Genomic DNA, 21937 nt, shown 5'->3' with positions numbered 1-21937 from the left:
TGCCGCCATGCCCTCGCTGGAGCTGCTACTCAGCGCGGAGCCTCCACCCCCGGGCGCTGACCCTGAGGATCTGCCATCTAGCGCCCTCCCGGAGCCTCCACTCCCGGGCGCTGAAGCCACGGGCCTGCTACTGGATGCCCTCCCGGCGCCTCCACCTCCGGCACCCGAGTGGGTGTACGGCGCGCCGGTCTTCGATTGGTCAGCCCGGTTCGAGGACCAACAGCCGTGCCCGCTACTTCCGACACTAGCGCCCCTGGTTGCCTACTCAGCAGGAGAGGAGTTTTGATGGGACAACCAGGGGGGGGACCTGATGGGGTTCCCGCAGGAGACCCAGGCCGAAGCCCTGCGGAGGAAGGAGTTCTGCAGGCGGGAGCTCCGGCAGCTGGAGAAGGTGAGGCACGCGCGGCAGGCGTGCTGTGAATGCCTGGAGGCCCGGAACAAGGCCGCAAAGGCTCAGGTCCGTCAGGCGGAGTCGGCTCACCCCAGCCCCCGCGAGGAAGGCCTCGTGGTAAAGTTTAACCTGCAGGCTGGGTGGGGCTTTATCCGGAGTCCCGACTTTGAAAGGGACATATTCGTGAACTGACGGGATGTGGAGCCCGAGCTGGAGGAAGGCCATCCCGACCGGAATCTGTATCCGGGGGACCGTGTCAAGTACACATGTCACCACGGGGAACGTGGGTGGTACACCTGCACATGTACCACGTCATCGAGGACACTCCCCCGCAGGACATACCTTATGACCCGGCTGGGTTAGGAAAGAATAAGAAATACCCCAGGCGGGGTCCCCACTATTAGTCCAGCAAGTGGGACTGAACATAATGCAAATAGTCACCCGTAAGGGCGCAGTATTTGATATTTGAAAATAATGTTTTTGAGTGTGTGTTTCTATCATTACCCATCAGGGTATACAGGCTGGGGACTGTGAACAGCCAGACATTGATGTTGTAAATAGTTCAGCACTTCTTAAAGTGCACCTTATTGGTTTTATATTAATAGCCATGATCACATAACAAAAACCCGTTTGGCTTGCGGAAGCAGTGGTCCAACTCCAGGATCGACTATGCCCTGCAGCCACGCCCAGGGCCTACGTTGAGGGTTTGCGGACGGGTCCCTCATGCTGCTATCTGTTGCACCTGTTTGAAAGAAAAGTGGACACCCGGTTACAGCATGAACTGTAACCTGTTATAAGAAACGTATGAAAAGTGTTTTATAAAGTTTTGATAAATATAGCTTGCAACGTTAAAGTGATGTGCCTCCCATAAAGGGAAGAAGTGTTTTACAATCTTATATGCGAATGCATTCAAAAATTTGCATGTCATGTATACCCTGTTTTACTCTGCTCCAGCCCGCGGACGTGCTGTGTTTTACCAGGGGGGAGTGTGGCGCCCCTGAGGGTTCAGTCGCCACAGAGGTACTGCACCTAAACCAGAGGTGTGGTGTCTCTCTTCTCTCAGGTAAGGAGGGAGTGCTGCTCGGAACCCCAAACGCCTGCATCCAAAACTACACTACTCCAGGCCTGCTGGAAGGGCAAGACTCAATGTATGTTCCTGCTGAGCCCTGACCCTGGCTGGAGTGGGGGGAACCCAAAGGTAGGGGGAACCAGTAGTGGGTGTGGGAGGAGGAAGTAGTTTAAGGGAGCACTTTGGTAGGAGTATAAAATAGGGAAGCCATCTTAGGGTGGCAGATAAGAGTTCTGAAGAGAGGAGAGCAGTTCAGAAGAACAGCTCGGGACAGTTCAGAAGAACAGTCCGGGAGCAGAGTCTCATTAGGAGCTCTGCTCCACAAGTAGGGCCAAGTCTGGAGGCCCAGGAGGGGAGCAGGGAGTAGGCTCCATTCTAAGAAGTGATCCTAGGGGGTACGGCGAGTGCAGGACGGCACCCGTACGCCCCGAATCTGTCAGAAGACAGAGGGATCGTAAGCCGCATTCTAATCCCCGTGAGGGTCAAGCAGGTCTGTGAACTCCGACGTACAGGAGGGACTTCAGAGCACCCGAGCCAGATTGAGAGTGGGCAGCGCAGAGCAGGAGGGAGAAAGACCCAGTGTGAAGTCGGTCTAGAGAGGAACAAAGGAAAGTGGGGTTCCGCCAGGCATTCCCAAATCACCTGAGGAAGAACTGAACCCCTGTCTGGTAAACGCAACGCGACGCGGGAGGCTGTAAGCTGACAGTGCACCCTGAGAAACTAAAGAACTGTGAGTAAAGACACGGATGACTGCACCGCACCGCCTCTGTCCAATTATTTCGTCTGCGCCAACATTCCCTCTCTGCACCACAGCGCCCAGCACTACCACCATCTACCTTACATTGCCCTGGAGCTAATCTCCCTGTGGAGAGCCACACCACCCCTGCTGCCATAACACCAGCTCCAGAGGACTGCTCCGCAGCGGCGGCACCCCTTGGCTGCATTCCACAGGTGGTGTCACGAACAATCCCAAAAATCCCATATAAAAATATCAACTTTGTGCACTGACCGCCCTGGGTCACGGACCGTGCCAGCCACCGTGATATCCCCTATACTGGCATCCATAGGCCTGACTGCCGAGTACCCCACAGCCCTGGGGGCGCGTCATTACCCAGAATGTTTTCTCATTTTCTCATCTCTGGATTGTTTCCAACAACTCCTTTGCTATCTCCAAGGACTTCTATTATCGCTTGCTGTACCTTGCTTGTGCTCCTTCTGCCACTGGATTCCAGCAGTGTTAAACCAGTATTGTAAAATCATGTCACTGAGAAATACTGGGCCACTTGCAAGACCAGATGTTGAGGGCAGCAAAGGGCGGCAGCCACAGGGGAAGGTTGCAGAACTCAGCCCTAAAGGCGACACAGGTGCATAACAAAGTTTAATGGCGTCCGATGAGATGGATAATCTTTCAGGGAACATTCATTACTAGGAAGATCATCCCTGAACTACTATTGAACAAAAGTTCTACACACTACCGATCCCTGTCTGTTATTGATCAGCTAAAACAATCATTTATTATTACATTTTACCAGGCAAAAATCATTTACCTAGAAATTGTTAGTTTTAATCAATTAGAGACAAATTAGTTTGGCCACTTTAAACCTAACCAGCGTCAGACTGGACTACCTTGGGCCCACCAGAGAAAATCATTCTTGGGGCCCACCATGCAGTTATGTGAAAATACCATACAGGATAGATCCTAGATACTACACCACACAAGAGAGTTGAGATGACAGATCCTCTATATACTACACCACACAGGAGAGCTGACATATTCTCTGTATACTACACACAGGAGAGCTGACAGATCCTCTATAAACTACACCACACAGGAGAGCTGACAGATCCTCTATACACTACACCACACAGGAGAGCTGACAGATCCTCTATATACTACACCACACAGGAGAGCTGACAGATCCTCTATAAACTACACCACACAGGAGAGCTGACAGATCCTCTATATACTACACCACACAGGAGAGCTGACAGATCCTCTATATACTACACCACACAGGAGAGCTGACAGATCCTCTATATACTACACCACACAGGAGAGCTGACAGATCCTCTATATACTACACCACACAAGAGAGCTGACAGATCCTCTATATACTACACCACACAGGAGAGCTGACAGATCCTCTATATACTACACAGCACCGGAGAGCTGACAGATCCTCTATATACTACACCACACAGGAGAGCTGACAGATCATCTGTATACTACACCACACAGGAGAGCTGACAGATCATCTGCATACTACACCACTCAGGAGAGCCAACAGATCCTCTATATACTACTCCACACAGGAGAGCAGACAGATCCTCTATATACTACACCACACAGGACAGACCCTCTATATACTACACCACACAGGAGAGCCAACAGATCCTCTATATACTACACCACACAGGAGAGCTGACAGATCCTATATACTGCACCACACAGGAGAGCTGACAGATCCTCCATATACTACACCACACAGGACAGATCCCCTATATACTACACCACACAGGAGAGCTGACAGATCCTCTATATACTACACTACACAGGAGAGCTGACAGATCCTCTATATACTACACCACACAGGAGAGCTGACAGATCATCTATATACTACACTACACAGGAGAGCTGACAGATCCTCTATATACTACACCACACAGCGAAGCTGACAGATCCTCTATATACTACACCACACAGGAGAGCTGACAGATCCTCTGTATACTACACCACATAGGAGAGAGCTGACAGATCATCTATATACTACACCACACAGGAGAGCGGACAGATCCTCTATATACTACACCACACAGCGGAGCTGACAGATCCTCTATATGCTACACCACACAGGAGAGCGGACAGATCCTCAATATACTACACCACACAGGAGAGATGACAGATCCTTTATATACTACACCATACAGGAGAGCTGACAGATTCTCTATATACTACACCACACAGGAGAGCCGACAGATCCTCTATATACTACACCACACAGGAGAGCTGACAGATCATCTATATACTACACCACACAGGAGAGCTGACAGATCCTCTATATACTACACCACACAGGAGAGCTGACAGATCCTCTATATACTACACCACACAGTAGAGCTGACACATCCTCTATATACTACACCACACAGGAGAGCTGACAGATCCTCTATATACTACACCACACAGGAGAGCTCATAGATCCTCTATATACTACACCACACAGGAGAGCCGACAGATCCTCTATATACTACACCACACAGGAGAGCTGACAGATCCTCTATATACTACACCACACAGGAGAGCTGACAGCTCCTCTATATACTACACCGCACAGGAGAGCTGACAGATCCTCTATATACTATATCGCATAGGAGAGCTGACAGATCCTCTATATACTACACCACACAGGACAGCTGACAGATCCTCTATATACTACACCACACAGGAGAGCTGACAGATCCTCTATATACTACACCACACAAGAGAGCTGACAGATCCTCTATATACTACACCACACAGGAGAGCTGACAGATTCTCTATATACTACACAGCACCGGAGAGCTGACAGATCCTCTATATACTACACCACACAGAAGAGCTGACAGATCCTCTGTATACTACACCACACAGGAGAGCTGACAGATCCTCTATATATTACACCACACAGGAGAGCTGATAGATCCTCTATATACTACACCACTCAGGAGAGCCAACAGATCCTCTATATACTACACCACACAGGTGAGCTGACAGATCCTATATACTGCACCACACAGGCGAGCTGACAGATCCTCCATATACTACACCACACAGGACAGATCCCCTATATACTACACCACACAGGAGAGCTGACAGATCCTCTATATACTACACTACACAGGAGAGCTGACAGATCCTCTATATACTACACCACACAGGAGAGCTGACAGATCATCTATATACTACACTACACAGGCGAGCTGACAGATCCTCTATATACTACACCACACAGCGAAGCTGACAGATACTCTATATACTACACCACACAGGAGAGCTGACAGATCCTCTGTATACTACACCACATAGGAGAGAGCTGACAGATCATCTATATACTACACCACACAGGAGAGCGGACAGATCCTCTATATACTACACCACACAGCGGAGCTGACAGATCCTCTATATGCTACACCACACAGGAGAGCGGACAGATCCTCAATATACTACACCACACAGGAGAGATGACAGATCATCTATATACTACACCACACAGGAGAGCTGACAGATCCTCTATATGCTACACCACACAGGAGAGCGGACAGATCCTCTATATACTACACCACACAGGAGAGCTGACAGATCATCTATATACTACACCACACAGGAGAGCTGACAGATCCTCTATATACTACACCACACAAGAGAGCTGACAGATCCTCTATATACTACACCACACAGGAGAGCTGACAGATCCTCTATATACTACACAGCACCGGAGAGCTGACAGATCCTCTATATACTACACCACACAGGAGAGCTGACAGATCATCTGTATACTACACCACACAGGAGAGCTGACAGATCATCTGTATACTACACCACTCAGGAGAGAAAACAGATCCTCTATATACTACTCCACACAGGAGAGCAGACAGATCCTCTATATACTACACCAGTGGTCCCCAACCTTTTTTGCACCAGGGACCGGCTTGAAGCAAGATCATTTTTCCATGGCCCAGCAAGGAAGGGGTGGGGTGGGCGGGGCTTTGGTCATATGGGGGCGGGGTAATGGAGGGATTTGGAGTTTAGTGCATACTTATCATATAGTGTAGACCAGGTCCCCGCCAGGAGCCCCACATAATGTGCTGTGCCAGGAGCCGCATCACTGAGGCCCCATCACGCCCTGCAGCAGGACAGGGCAGCTGTCCTGACAGCTGCTGTTCAGCTGCATTTACTTCATCCCAGGGGCGGACACAGACTGTAGTGGGCCCCTGTGCAAGAAATTTTTGGGGGCCCCCCCCGCCCTTCATAAGGCAACAAAGTTATGTAAACATAACCCCCCCATGTGCATCTCTCACCCCCCCATGTGCAGCTCACCCCCGTGCATCTCTCATCCCCCTCCGTGCATCTCTCATCCCCCTCCGTGCATCTCTCATCCACCCCCCGTGCATCTCTCATCCACCCCCCGTGCATCTCTCATCCCCTCCGTGCATCTCTCATCCCCCCGTGCATCTCTCACCCCCCCGTGCATCTCTCATCCACCCCCCGTGCATCTCTCATCCCCCCCGTGCATCTCTCACCCCCCCGTGCATCTCTCATCCACCCCCCGTGCATCTCTCATCCCCCCCGTGCATCTCTCACCCCCCCGTGCATCTCTCACCCCCCCGTGCATCTCTCATCTCTCCCCTCCCTCCCATGTGCATCTCTCATCTCTCCCCTCCCCCCATGTGCATCTCTCATCTCTCCCCTCCCCCCATGTGCATCTCTCATCTCTCCCCTCCCCCCATGTGGATCTCTCATCTCTCCCCTCCCCCATGTGCATCTCTCATCTCTCCCCTCTCCCCCATGTGGATCTCTCATCTCTCCCCTCCCCCATGTGCATCTCTCATCTCTCCCCTCCCCCCCATGTGGATCTCTCATCTCTCCCCTCCCCCATGTGCATCTCTCATCTCTCCCCTCCCCCCCATGTGGATCTCTCATCTCTCCCCTCCCCCATGTGCATCTCTCATCTCTCCCCTCCCCCCATGTGCATCTCCCATTCCCCCCACTCCTAGTTAATTGTATTTAAAAAAAAATAAAACTTGTTATACTTACCCCCATGCGATCCCTGCAGAATCCTGGCGCTCGTCCAAATCGCTGACACCAGGTTCTCCTGACTTCCGGCCATGTGACGGCGCCGTCACATGACCGGAAGTCAGGGGAATCATGAAGGTGCTGCCGCAGCAGCGCATCGCTAAGATGTCCCGGACCCGGCGCTTAGCATGCGGCCGGGGGCCCCATGAGGAGAGAGACGCACAAGAGGGGGGCTCCGAGGGGGCTCCTACCGGCCGGGCCCCATACTGGAGTCAGGGCAGTCATGCCCTGATGGCGGCCCTGCTGGAGGCTGGAGGGGCCCCCTCTCCCCGCGGACCGGCTGAAAAACCCCAACGGCCCGGTCCTGGTCCGCGGACCGGCGGTTGGGGACCTCTGTACTACACCACACAGGACAGACCCTCTATATACTACACCACACAGGAGAGCCAACAGATCCTCTATATACTACACCACACAGGAGAGCTGACAGATCCTATATACTGCACCACACAGGAGAGCTGACAGATCCTCCATATACTACACCACACAGGACAGATCCCCTATATACTACACCACACAGGTGAGCTGACAGATCCTCTATATACTACACTACACAGGAGAGCTGACAGATCCTCTATATACTACACCACACAGGAGAGCTGACAGATCATCTATATACTACACTACACAGGAGAGCTGACAGATCCTCTATATACTACACCACACAGGAGAGCTGACAGATCCTCTGTATACTACACCACATAGGAGAGAGCTGACAGATCATCTATATACTACACCACACAGGAGAGCGGACAGATCCTCTATATACTACACCACACAGCGGAGCTGACAGATCCTCTATATGCTACACCACACAGGAGAGCGGACAGATCCTCAATATACTACACCACACAGGAGAGATGACAGATCCTTTATATACTACACCATACAGGAGAGCTGACAGATTCTCTATATACTACACCACACAGGAGAGCCGACAGATCCTCTATATACTACACCACACAGGAGAGCTGACAGATCATCTATATACTACACCACACAGGAGAGCTGACAGATCCTCTATATACTATACCACACAGGACAGATCATCTATATACTACACCAGACAGGAGAACTGACAGATCATCTATATACTACACCACACAGGTCAGCCGACAGATCCTCTATATACTACACCACACAAGAGAGCTGACAGATCCTCTATATACTACACCACACAGGATAGCTGACAGATCCTCTATATACTACACGACACAGTAGAGCTGACACATCCTCTATATACTACACCACACAGGAGAGCTGACAGATCCTCTATATACTACACCACACAGGAGATAGATCCTCTATATACTACACCACACAGGAGAGCCGACAGATCCTCTATATACTACACCACACAGGAGAGCTGACAGATCCTCTATATACTACACCACACAGGAGAGCTGACAGCTCCTCTATATACTACACCGCACAGGAGAGCTGACAGATCCTCTATATACTACACCGCATAGGAGAGCTGACAGATCCTCTATATACTACACCACACAGGAGAGCTGACAGATCCTCTATATACTACACCACACAGGAGAGCTGACAGATCCTCTATATACTACACCACACAAGAGAGCTGACAGATCCTCTATATGCTACACCACACAGGAGAGCGGACAGATCCTCAATATACTACACCACACAGGAGAGATGACAGATCATCTATATACTACACCACACAGGAGAGCTGACAGATCCTCTATATGCTACACCACACAGGAGAGCGGACAGATCCTCTATATACTACACCACACAGGAGAGCTGACAGATCATCTATATGCTACACCACACAGGAGAGCTGACAGATCCTCTATATACTACACCACACAAGAGAGCTGACAGATCCTCTATATACTACACCACACAGGAGAGCTGACAGATCCTCTATATACTACACAGCACCGGAGAGCTGACAGATCCTCTATATACTACACCACACAGGAGAGCTGACAGATCATCTGTATACTACACCACACAGGAGAGCTGACAGATCATCTGTATACTACACCACTCAGGAGAGCCAACAGATCCTCTATATACTACTCCACACAGGAGAGCAGACAGATCCTCTATATACTACACCACACAGGACAGACCCTCTATATACTACACCACACAGGAGAGCCAACAGGTCCTCTATATACTACACCACACAGGAGAGCTGACAGATCCTATATACTGCACCACACAGGAGAGCTGACAGATCCTCCATATACTACACCACACAGGACAGATCCCCTATATACTACACCACACAGGAGAGCTGACAGATCCTCTATATACTACACTACACAGGAGAGCTGACAGATCCTCTATATACTACACCACACAGGAGAGCTGACAGATCATCTATATACTACACTACACAGGAGAGCTGACAGATCCTCTATATACTACACCACACAGCGAAGCTGACAGATCCTCTATATACTACACCACACAGGAGAGCTGACAGATCCTCTGTATACTACACCACATAGGAGAGAGCTGACAGATCATCTATATACTACACCACACAGGAGAGCGGACAGATCCTCTATATACTACACCACACAGCGGAGCTGACAGATCCTCTATATGCTACACCACACAGGAGAGCGGACAGATCCTCAATATACTACACCACACAGGAGAGATGACAGATCCTTTATATACTACACCATACAGGAGAGCTGACAGATTCTCTATATACTACACCACACAGGAGAGCCGACAGATCCTCTATATACTACACCACACAGGAGAGCTGACAGATCATCTATATACTACACCAGACAGGAGAACTGACAGATCATCTATATACTACACCACACAGGTCAGCCGACAGATCCTCTATATACTACACCACACAAGAGAGCTGACAGATCCTCTATATACTACACCACACAGGAGAGCTGACAGATCCTCTATATACTACACCACACAGTAGAGCTGACACATCCTCTATATACTACACCACACAGGAGAGCTGACAGATCCTCTATATACTACACCACACAGGAGAGCTCATAGATCCTCTATATACTACACCACACAGGAGAGCCGACAGATCCTCTATATACTACACCACACAGGAGAGCTGACAGATCCTCTATATACTACACCACACAGGAGAGCTGACAGCTCCTCTATATACTACACCGCACAGGAGAGCTGACAGATCCTCTATATACTACACCGCATAGGAGAGCTGACAGATCCTCTATATACTACACCACACAGGAGAGCTGACAGATCCTCTATATACTACACCACACAGGAGAGCTGACAGATCCTCTATATACTACACCACACAAGAGAGCTGACAGATCCTCTATATACTACACCACACAGGAGAGCTGACAGATCCTCTATATACTACACAGCACCGGAGAGCTGACAGATCCTCTATATACTACACCACACAGAAGAGCTGACAGATCCTCTGTATACTACACCACACAGGAGAGCTGACAGATCCTCTATATATTACACCACACAGGAGAGCTGATAGATCCTCTATATACTACACCACTCAGGAGAGCCAACAGATCCTCTATATACTACACCACACAGGAGAGCAGACAGATCCTCTATATATTACACCACACAGGACAGACCCTCTATATACTACACCACACAGGAGAGCCAACAGATCCTCTATATACTACACCACACAGGAGAGCTGACAGCTCCTCTATATACTACACCGCACAGGAGAGCTGACAGATCCTCTATATACTACACCGCATAGGAGAGCTGACAGATCCTCTATATACTACACCACACAGGAGAGCTGACAGATCCTCTATATACTACACCACACAGGAGAGCTGACAGATCCTCTATATACTACACCACACAAGAGAGCTGACAGATCCTCTATATACTACACCACACAGGAGAGCTGACAGATCCTCTATATACTACACAGCACCGGAGAGCTGACAGATCCTCTATATACTACACCACACAGAAGAGCTGACAGATCCTCTGTATACTACACCACACAGGAGAGCTGACAGACCCTCTATATACTACACCACACAGGAGAGCCAACAGATCCTCTATATACTACACCAGACAGGAGAACTGACAGATCATCTATATACTACACCACACAGGTCAGCCGACAGATCCTCTATATACTACACCACACAGAAGAGCTGACAGATCCTCTATATACTACACCACACAGGAGAGCTGACAGATCCTCTATATACTACACCACACAGTAGAGCTGACACATCCTCTATATACTACACCACACAGGAGAGCTGACAGATCCTCTATATACTACACCACACAGGAGAGCTCATAGATCCTCTATATACTACACCACACAGGAGAGCCGACAGATCCTCTATATACTACACCACACAGGAGAGCTGACAGATCCTCTATATACTACACCACACAGGAGAGCTGACAGCTCCTCTATATACTACACCGCACAGGAGAGCTGACAGATCCTCTATATACTACACCGCATAGGAGAGCTGACAGATCCTCTATATACTACACCACACAGGAGAGCTGATAGATCCTCTATATACTACACCACACAGGAGAGCTGACAGATCCTCTATATACTACACCACACAAGAGAGCTGACAGATCCTCTATATACTACACCACACAGGAGAGCTGACAGATCCTCTATATACTACACAGCACCGGAGAGCTGACAGATCCTCTATATACTACACCACACAGAAGAGCTGACAGATCCTCTGTATACTACACCACACAGGAGAGCTGACAGATCCTCTATATATTACACCACACAGGAGAGCTGATAGATCCTCTATATACTACACCACTCAGGAGAGCCAACAGATCCTCTATATACTACACCACACAGGAGAGCAGACAGATCCTCTATATATTACACCACACAGGACAGACCCTCTATATACTACACCACACAGGAGAGCCAACAGATCCTCTATATACTACACCACACAGGAGAGCTGACAGATCCTCCATATACTACACCACACAGGACAGATCCCCTATATACTACACCACACAGGAGAGCTGACAGATCCTCTATATACTACACTACACAGGAGAGCTGACAGATCCTCTATATACTACACCACACAGGAGAGCTGACAGATCATCTATATACTACACTACACAGGCGAGCTGACAGATCTTCTATATACTACACCACAGAGCGAAGCTGACAGATACTCTATATACTACACCACACAGGAGAGCTGACAGATCCTCTCTATACTACACCACATAGGAGAGAGCTGACAGATCATCTATATACTACACCACACAGGAGAGCGGACAGATCCTCTATATACTACACCACACAGCGGAGCTGACAGATCCTCTATATGCTACACCAAACAGGAGAGCGGACAGATCCTCAATATACTACACCACACAGGAGAGATGACAGATCCTTTATATACTACACCATACAGGAGAGCTGACAGATTCTCTATATACTGCACCACACAGGAGAGCCGACAGATCCTCTATATACTACACCACACAGGAGAGCTGACAGATCATCTATATACTACACCACACAGGAGAGCTGACAGATCCTCTATATACTATACCACACAGGACAGATCCTCTATATACTACACCAGACAGGAGAACTGACAGATCATCTATATACTACACCACACAGGTCAGCCGACAGATCCTCTATATACTACACCACACAGGAGAGCTGACAGATCCTCTATATACTACACCACACAGGAGAGCTGACAGATCCTCTATATACTACACCACACAGTAGAGCTGACACATCCTCTATATACTACACCACACAGGAGAGCTGACAGATCCTCTATATACTACACCACACAGGAGAGCTGATAGATCCTCTATATACTACACCACACAGGAGAGCCGACAGATCCTCTATATACTACACCACACAGGAGAGCTGACAGATCCTCTATATACTACACCACACAGGAGAGCTGACAGCTCCTCTATATACTACACCACACAGGAGAGCTGACAGATCCTCTATATACTACACCACACAGGAGAGCTGACAGATCCTCTATATACTACACCGCACAGGAGAGCTGACAGATCCTCTATATACTACACCACACAGGAGAGCTGACAGATCCTCTATATACTACACCACACAGGAGGGCAGACACATCCTCTATATACTATACCACACAGGAGAGCTGACAGATCCTCTATATACTACACCACACAGGAGAGCTGACAGATCCTCTATACACTACACCACACAGGAGAGCGGACAGATCCTCTATACACTACACCACACAGGATAGCTGACAGATCCTCTATACACTACACCACACAGGAGAGCTCAGCCCTAAAGACGACACAGGGGCATAACAAAGTTTAATGGCGTCCGATGAGATGGATAATCTTTCAGGGAACATTCATTACTAGGAAGATCATCCCTGAACTACTATTGAACAAAAGTTCTACACACTACCGTTCCCTGTCTGTTATTGATTAGCTAAAACAATCATTTATTATTACATTTTACCAGGCAAAAATCATTTACCTAAAAATTGTTAGTTTTAATCAATTAGAGACAAATTAGTTTGGCCACTTTAAACCTAACCAGCGTCGGACTGGACTACCTTGGGCCCACCAGAGAAAATCATTCTTGGGGCCCATCATGCAGTTATGTGAAAATACCATGCAGGATAGATCCTAGATACTACACGACACAGGAGAGCTGACAGATTCTCTATATACTACACCACACAGGAGACCTGACAGATCCTCTATATACTAAACCACACAGGAGAGCTGACACATCCTCTATATACTACACCACACAGGAGAGCTGACAGATCCTCTATATACTACACCACACAGGAGAGCTGACAGCTCCTCTATATACTACACCGCACAGGAGAGCTGACAGATCCTCTATATACTACACCGCATAGGAGAGCTGACAGATCCTCTATATACTACACCACACAGGAGAGCTGACAGATCCTCTATATACTACACCACACAGGAGAGCTGACAGATCCTCTATATACTACACCACACAAGACAGCTGACAGATCCTCTATATACTACACCACACAGGAGAGCTGACAGATCCTCTATATACTACACAGCACCGGAGAGCTGACAGATCCTCTATATACTACACCACACAGAAGAGCTGACAGATCCTCTGTATACTACACCACACAGGAGAGCTGACAGATCCTCTATATATTACACCACACAGGAGAGCTGATAGATCCTCTATATACTACACCACTCAGGAGAGCCAACAGATCCTCTATATACTACACCACACAGGAGAGCAGACAGATCCTCTATATATTACACCACACAGGACAGACCCTCTATATACTACACCACACAGGAGAGCCAACAGATCCTCTATATACTACACCACACAGGAGAGCTGACAGCTCCTCTATATACTACACCGCACAGGAGAGCTGACAGATCCTCTATATACTACACCGCATAGGAGAGCTGACAGATCCTCTATATACTACACCACACAGGAGAGCTGACAGATCCTCTATATACTACACCACACAGGAGAGCTGACAGATCCTCTATATACTACACCACACAAGAGAGCTGACAGATCCTCTATATACTACACCACACAGGAGAGCTGACAGATCCTCTATATACTACACAGCACCGGAGAGCTGACAGATCCTCTATATACTACACCACACAGAAGAGCTGACAGATCCTCTGTATACTACACCACACAGGAGAGCTGACAGACCCTCTATATACTACACCACACAGGAGAGCCAACAGATCCTCTATATACTACACCAGACAGGAGAACTGACAGATCATCTATATACTACACCACACAGGTCAGCCGACAGATCCTCTATATACTACACCACACAGGAGAGCTGACAGATCCTCTATATACTACACCACACAGGAGAGCTGACAGATCCTCTATATACTACACCACACAGTAGAGCTGACACATCCTCTATATACTACACCACACAGGAGAGCTGACAGATCCTCTATATACTACACCACACAGGAGAGCTCATAGATCCTCTATATACTACACCACACAGGAGAGCCGACAGATCCTCTATATACTACACCACACAGGAGAGCTGACAGATCCTCTATATACTACACCACACAGGAGAGCTGACAGCTCCTCTATATACTACACCGCACAGGAGAGCTGACAGATCCTCTATATACTACACCGCATAGGAGAGCTGACAGATCCTCTATATACTACACCACACAGGAGAGCTGACAGATCCTCTATATACTACACCACACAGGAGAGCTGACAGATCCTCTATATACTACACCACACAAGAGAGCTGACAGATCCTCTATATACTACACCACACAGGAGAGCTGACAGATCCTCTATATACTACACAGCACCGGAGAGCTGACAGATCCTCTATATACTACACCACACAGAAGAGCTGACAGATCCTCTGTATACTACACCACACAGGAGAGCTGACAGATCCTCTATATATTACACCACACAGGAGAGCTGATAGATCCTCTATATACTACACCACTCAGGAGAGCCAACAGATCCTCTATATACTACACCACACAGGAGAGCAGACAGATCCTCTATATATTACACCACACAGGACAGACCCTCTATATACTACACCACACAGGAGAGCCAACAGATCCTCTATATACTACACCACACAGGAGAGCTGACAGATCCTCCATATACTACACCACACAGGACAGATCCCCTATATACTACACCACACAGGAGAGCTGACAGATCCTCTATATACTACACTACACAGGAGAGCTGACAGATCCTCTATATACTACACCACACAGGAGAGCTGACAGATCATCTATATACTACACTACACAGGCGAGCTGACAGATCCTCTATATACTACACCACACAGCGAAGCTGACAGATACTCTATATACTACACCACACAGGAGAGCTGACAGATCCTCTGTATACTACACCACATAGGAGAGAGCTGACAGATCATCTATATACTACACCACACAGGAGAGCGGACAGATCCTCTATATACTACACCACACAGCGGAGCTGACAGATCCTCTATATGCTACACCAAACAGGAGAGCGGACAGATCCTCAATATACTACACCACACAGGAGAGATGACAGATCCTTTATATACTACACCATACAGGAGAGCTGACAGATTCTCTATATACTGCACCACACAGGAGAGCCGACAGATCCTCTATATACTACACCACACAGGAGAGCTGACAGATCATCTATATACTACACCACACAGGAGAGCTGACAGATCCTCTCTATACTATACCACACAGGACAGATCCTCTATATACTACACCAGACAGGAGAACTGACAGATCATCTATATACTACACCACACAGGTCAGCCGACAGATCCTCTATATACTACACCACACAGGAGAGCTGACAGATCCTCTATATACTACACCACACAGGAGAGCTGACAGATCCTCTATATACTACACCACACAGTAGAGCTGACACATCCTCTATATACTACACCACACAGGAGAGCTGACAGATCCTCTATATACTACACCACACAGGAGAGCTGATAGATCCTCTATATACTACACCACACAGGAGAGCCGACAGATCCTCTATATACTACACCACACAGGAGAGCTGACAGATCCTCTATATACTATACCACACAGGAGAGCTGACAGCTCCTCTATATACTACACCACACAGGAGAGCTGACAGATCCTCTATATACTACACCACACAGGAGAGCTGACAGATCCTCTATATACTACACCGCACAGGAGAGCTGACAGATCCTCTATATACTACACCACACAGGAGAGCTGACAGATCCTCTATATACTACACCACACAGGAGAGCAGACACATCCTCTATATACTATACCACACAGGAGAGCTGACAGATCCTCTATATACTACACCACACAGGAGAGCTGACAGATCCTCTATACACTACACCACACAGGAGAGCGGACAGATCCTCTATACACTACACCACACAGGATAGCTGACAGATCCTCTATACACTACACCACACAGGAGAGCTCAGCCCTAAAGACGACACAGGGGCATAACAAAGTTTAATGGCGTCCGATGAGATGGATAATCTTTCAGGGAACATTCATTACTAGGAAGATCATCCCTGAACTACTATTGAACAAAAGTTCTACACACTACCGATCCCTGTCTGTGATTGATTAGCTAAAACAATCATTTATTATTACATTTTACCAGGCAAAAATCATTTACCTAAAAATTGTTAGTTTTAATCAATTAGAGACAAATTAGTTTGGCCACTTTAAACCTAACCAGCGTCGGACTGGACTACCTTGGGCCCACCAGAGAAAATCATTCTTGGGGCCCATCATGCAGTTATGTGAAAATACCATGCAGGATAGATCCTAGATACTACACGACACAGGAGAGCTGACAGATTCTCTATATACTACACCACACAGGAGACCTGACAGATCCTCTATATACTAAACCACACAGGAGAGCTGACACATCCTCTATATACTACACCACACAGGAGAGCTGACAGATCCTCTATATACTACACCATACAGGAGAGCTGACAGATCCTCTATATACTACACCACACAGGAGAGCCGACAGATCCTCTATATACTACACCACACAGGAGAGATGACAGATCCTCTATATACTACACCACACAGGAGAGATGACAGATCCTCTATATACTACACCACACAGGAGAGCAGACACATCCTCTATATACTATACCACACAGGAGAGCTGACAGATCCTCTATATACTACACCACACAGGAGAGCTGACAGATCCTCTATACACTACACCACACAGGAGAGCGGACAGATCCTCTATACACTACACCACACAGGATAGCTGACAGATCCTCTATACACTACACCACACAGGAGAGCTCAGCCCTAAAGACGACACAGGGGCATAACAAAGTTTAATGGCGTCCGATGAGATGGATAGTCTTTCAGGGAACATTCATTACTAGGAAGATCATCCCTGAACTACTATTGAACAAAAGTTCTACACACTACCGATCCCTGTCTGTTATTGATTAGCTAAAACAATCATTTATTATTACATTTTACCAGGCAAAAATCATTTTCCTAAAAATTGTTAGTTTTAATCAATTAGAGACAAATTAGTTTGGCCACTTTAAACCTAACCAGCGTCGGACTGGACTACCTTGGGCCCACCAGAGAAAATCATTCTTGGGGCCCATCATGCAGTTATGTGAAAATACCATGCAGGATAGATCCTAGATACTACACCACACAGGAGAGCTGACAGATTCTCTATATACTACACCACACAGGAGACCTGACAGATCCTCTATATACTAAACCACACAGGAGAGCTGACAGATCCTCTATATACTACACCACACAGTAGAGATGACAGATCCTCTATATACTACACCACACAGGAGAGCTGACAGATCATCTTTATACTACACCACACAGAAGAGCTGACAGATCCTCTATAAACTACACCACACTGGAGAACTGACAGATCATCTATATACTACACCACACAGAAGAGCTGACAGATCCTCTATATACTACACCACACTGGAGAACTGACAGATCCTCTATATACTACACCACACAGGAGAGCTGACAGATCCTCTATATACTACACCACACAGAAGAGCTGACAGATCATCTATATACTACACCACACAGAAGAGCTGACAGATCCTCTATATACTACACCACACTGGAGAACTGACAGATCCTCTATATACTACACCACACAGGAGAGCTGACAGATCCTCTATATACTACACCACACAGGAGAGCTGACAGATCCTCTATATACTACACCACACTGGAGAACTGACAGATCCTCTATATACTACACCACACGGGACACATCCTCTATATACTACACAACACGGGACACATCCTCTATATACTACACAGCACTGATCCTCTATATCAGTGGTTCTTAACCTTGTTTGAGGTACCGAACCCACCAGTTTCAAATGCACATTCACTGAACCCTTCTTTAGTGATAAATCAAATATGATTTTTTTCCAAATTCAAGACATAGGTATATGTTTTTTTACTGGTACACAAAATGAACCATGCATGAACATCACCTTGATCAAAGAACAAAACCAACACAGTGCATGAACTCACAACAAATTACATACCTGCAAATCAGTGTGACTTCTGCTGTTGTTTTTGAGAGACCAGTTCAGATATGCGTGGCTTCACCTTGGCAAGTGCTACTCTCATGTCATTTTCACAGCAAAGTCTGTTCCTTTTCTTTGTTTCTATGTCCAGCATCCTCAAAAAGGATTGTTCACAGAGATATGTTGTAACAAATGGTATAAAAAATTCCAGGGCTTTCTTAGCAATAATTGGGTACTTTTCCAACTGTCGACACCAAAACATTGAGAGTGTTGTTGTTCTGAAGAGTTGCTGTTGAACGTGGCTCTGCTGAATTTCAATGATTTCGTAGAGGTATTCATAATTGACATCTGCTGTCTCAACAGCAAACGTGAACGGCTGTCTCACCCATGCTGGATATGACTCTCTTGTAGGGAAATATCCGTCGAGAGACTTTGCAAGCTCAATTGTTTGCTTCAGTTCCATGGATACAGAAATGTCTCCAATTCCAGACACATCTTCGATCTTACTTACACAGTCGTCCAGAAGGGGAAAGTTTGCGAAGTTATTGTTCTCTGTTCGTCGTTTCCATAACGGTATTTTTTTTTTAAAAGCCTTCAGGTTTTCTTCTGCGTCCATGATGTTGACTCCACCACCCTGCATCTGCTGATTGAGCTGATTTAGAGCTGCAAATATATCAGCCATGTACGCTAAAATGAGAATGAACTCAGGATGTTTGAAGCAATCTGCATGACAATGTTGGTGCTCTTGCAAAAACAGGGCTAATTCCACATGCATGGCAAAAACACGATTCAGCACCTGTCCCCGGGATAACCACCGAACATTAGAATGGTACAGGAGAACCTCGAATTCAGAGCCTATTTCATTACACAGCTCACTGAAGATGCGGTGCCTCAGAGCACTATTTCGCACATAGTTCACATATTCCACTACAGTTTTTAATACTTCTGCCATTTTTTGAGGCAAGGTTTTTGTTGCCAATGCATGCCTGTGCAGAATACAATGCGTAACAATGATGTGTGGTGCATCGGCTTTTACTAGCGCACCAAAACCTGACTTTCTTCTCAGCATGACTGGAGCTCCGTCCGTACAAACTGCAGAAGCCATATCCCATGAAAGATTGTTGTCTCTGAGGAAGTCATCCACAAGCTTCTTCACATCGGCTGCCTTAGTTGTTGTTGTAAGAGGCTTACAAAATAAAAACTCTTCTTTTATCATGTTGTCTTTCACATAGCGCACGAAAACAGCAAGCTGGCTTAGATTAGAAACGTCTGTGGTCTCGTCGAGTTGAAGGCTGAATTTTGCCGGACTTGAAATTAGATCTGCGACTACTTGAGCCAAGATGTCTTTACTCATGCACTCTATTCTGTCACTGATGGTGTCATTTGAAAGAGGAATTTGGGATAATTTACCTTCGGCAGCTGTTCCGAGTATCAGATTCGCCATCTTTAACGCTGATGGTTTTATGAGTGTTTCACAGATGGTGTGCGGCTTGCCCTGCTTTGCAATCACGTAAGCAACTTCGTATGATGCGGAGAGGATCGGTTTGTTCACGGGTACAAATCCAAGAGCAGGCAGAGTGGCCCTTTCATCGAATTTGGCTCTTTTCACCTTGAATTCAGCAAGCGTTGTGTTCTTGTATTCCCCATCTCCATGCAGTTTCATGAAGTGTTCCTTCAGTTTTGCCGGTGCGAGACTAGAGTTGCTCAACTTGGCATTGCAAATCATGCATATAGGACGCTGACTCCCATCACGTTCCGTGATACATGTGAATCCATGTTGTACATATTCGTCCGACCACTTTCTTTTTTTGCTCGACATAGTTAGTATGGATTACTGAGCACACTAAATTCCCCGCAGCACTGATTGGCCAATTAATGTAACGTGATCATCTGCAGCAAGTGATGGCCAAGCGGGACGTGTTATCACGAAATTACTTAATGAGTCGGGTGTGTCTTGACCTACGTGGCGGAGGCTCCGCCGAACCCCTGAGACCGACTCACCGAACCCCTAGGGTTCGATAGAACCCCGGTTAAGAACCACTGCTCTATATACTACACAACACGGGACACATCCTCTATATACTACACAACACGGGACACAACCTCTATCTTCTACACCACACAGGACACATCCTCTATATACTGGAGCTGTGTGATGGCTTATTTTTTATGGGGCTAGATGATGCTTTTAATAGTACCATTTTGGGTGAAATACTTGAGGGACCCCTCCCCTGTTGTGTTGCCTAATTTCCTGTGGGCCCCCTCCCCCACTGTGTCACCTAATTTCCTGTGGGTCCACTGTGTCACCTAATTTCCTGTGGGCCTGCTCAGAGGGGGTAAGGGGACCCATAGTAAAATAGAGGTAATTGACACAGTGGGGAGGGGACCCACAGGAAATTAGATATTTACTGTGGGCCTCCTTCCCTGTGCCACCTTTAGATTGCATGAGGGCCCCCTCTCCTAGCTGCCTTACTGGCTGTTGCACTAGTCAGGCTGCA

At 47.2% G+C, this 21937-nt stretch overlaps 1 protein-coding gene across 1 annotated transcript; it reads right to left on the bottom strand.

The window, feature by feature from the left end:
- Positions 1-19464: 19464 nt before the first annotated feature.
- LOC141259262 (protein FAM200C-like) lies at positions 19465-21258 on the bottom strand. The gene has a single exon (XM_073674976.1). The coding sequence runs from the start codon at positions 21256-21258 to the stop codon at positions 19465-19467; it is 1794 nt and encodes a 597-aa protein (XP_073531077.1).
- Between the last annotated feature and the right edge of the window lie 679 nt (positions 21259-21937).

This window comes from Phyllobates terribilis, unplaced genomic scaffold (genome assembly GCF_046119375.1).
Source record: "Phyllobates terribilis strain yellow unplaced genomic scaffold, ASM4611937v1 Scaffold_1__5_contigs__length_1240528914, whole genome shotgun sequence".
Classification (NCBI taxonomy): Eukaryota; Metazoa; Chordata; class Amphibia; order Anura; family Dendrobatidae; genus Phyllobates; species Phyllobates terribilis.
Note: the sequence above shows the minus strand (reverse complement) of the source record. Positions and strands in the feature narration are given on the sequence as shown.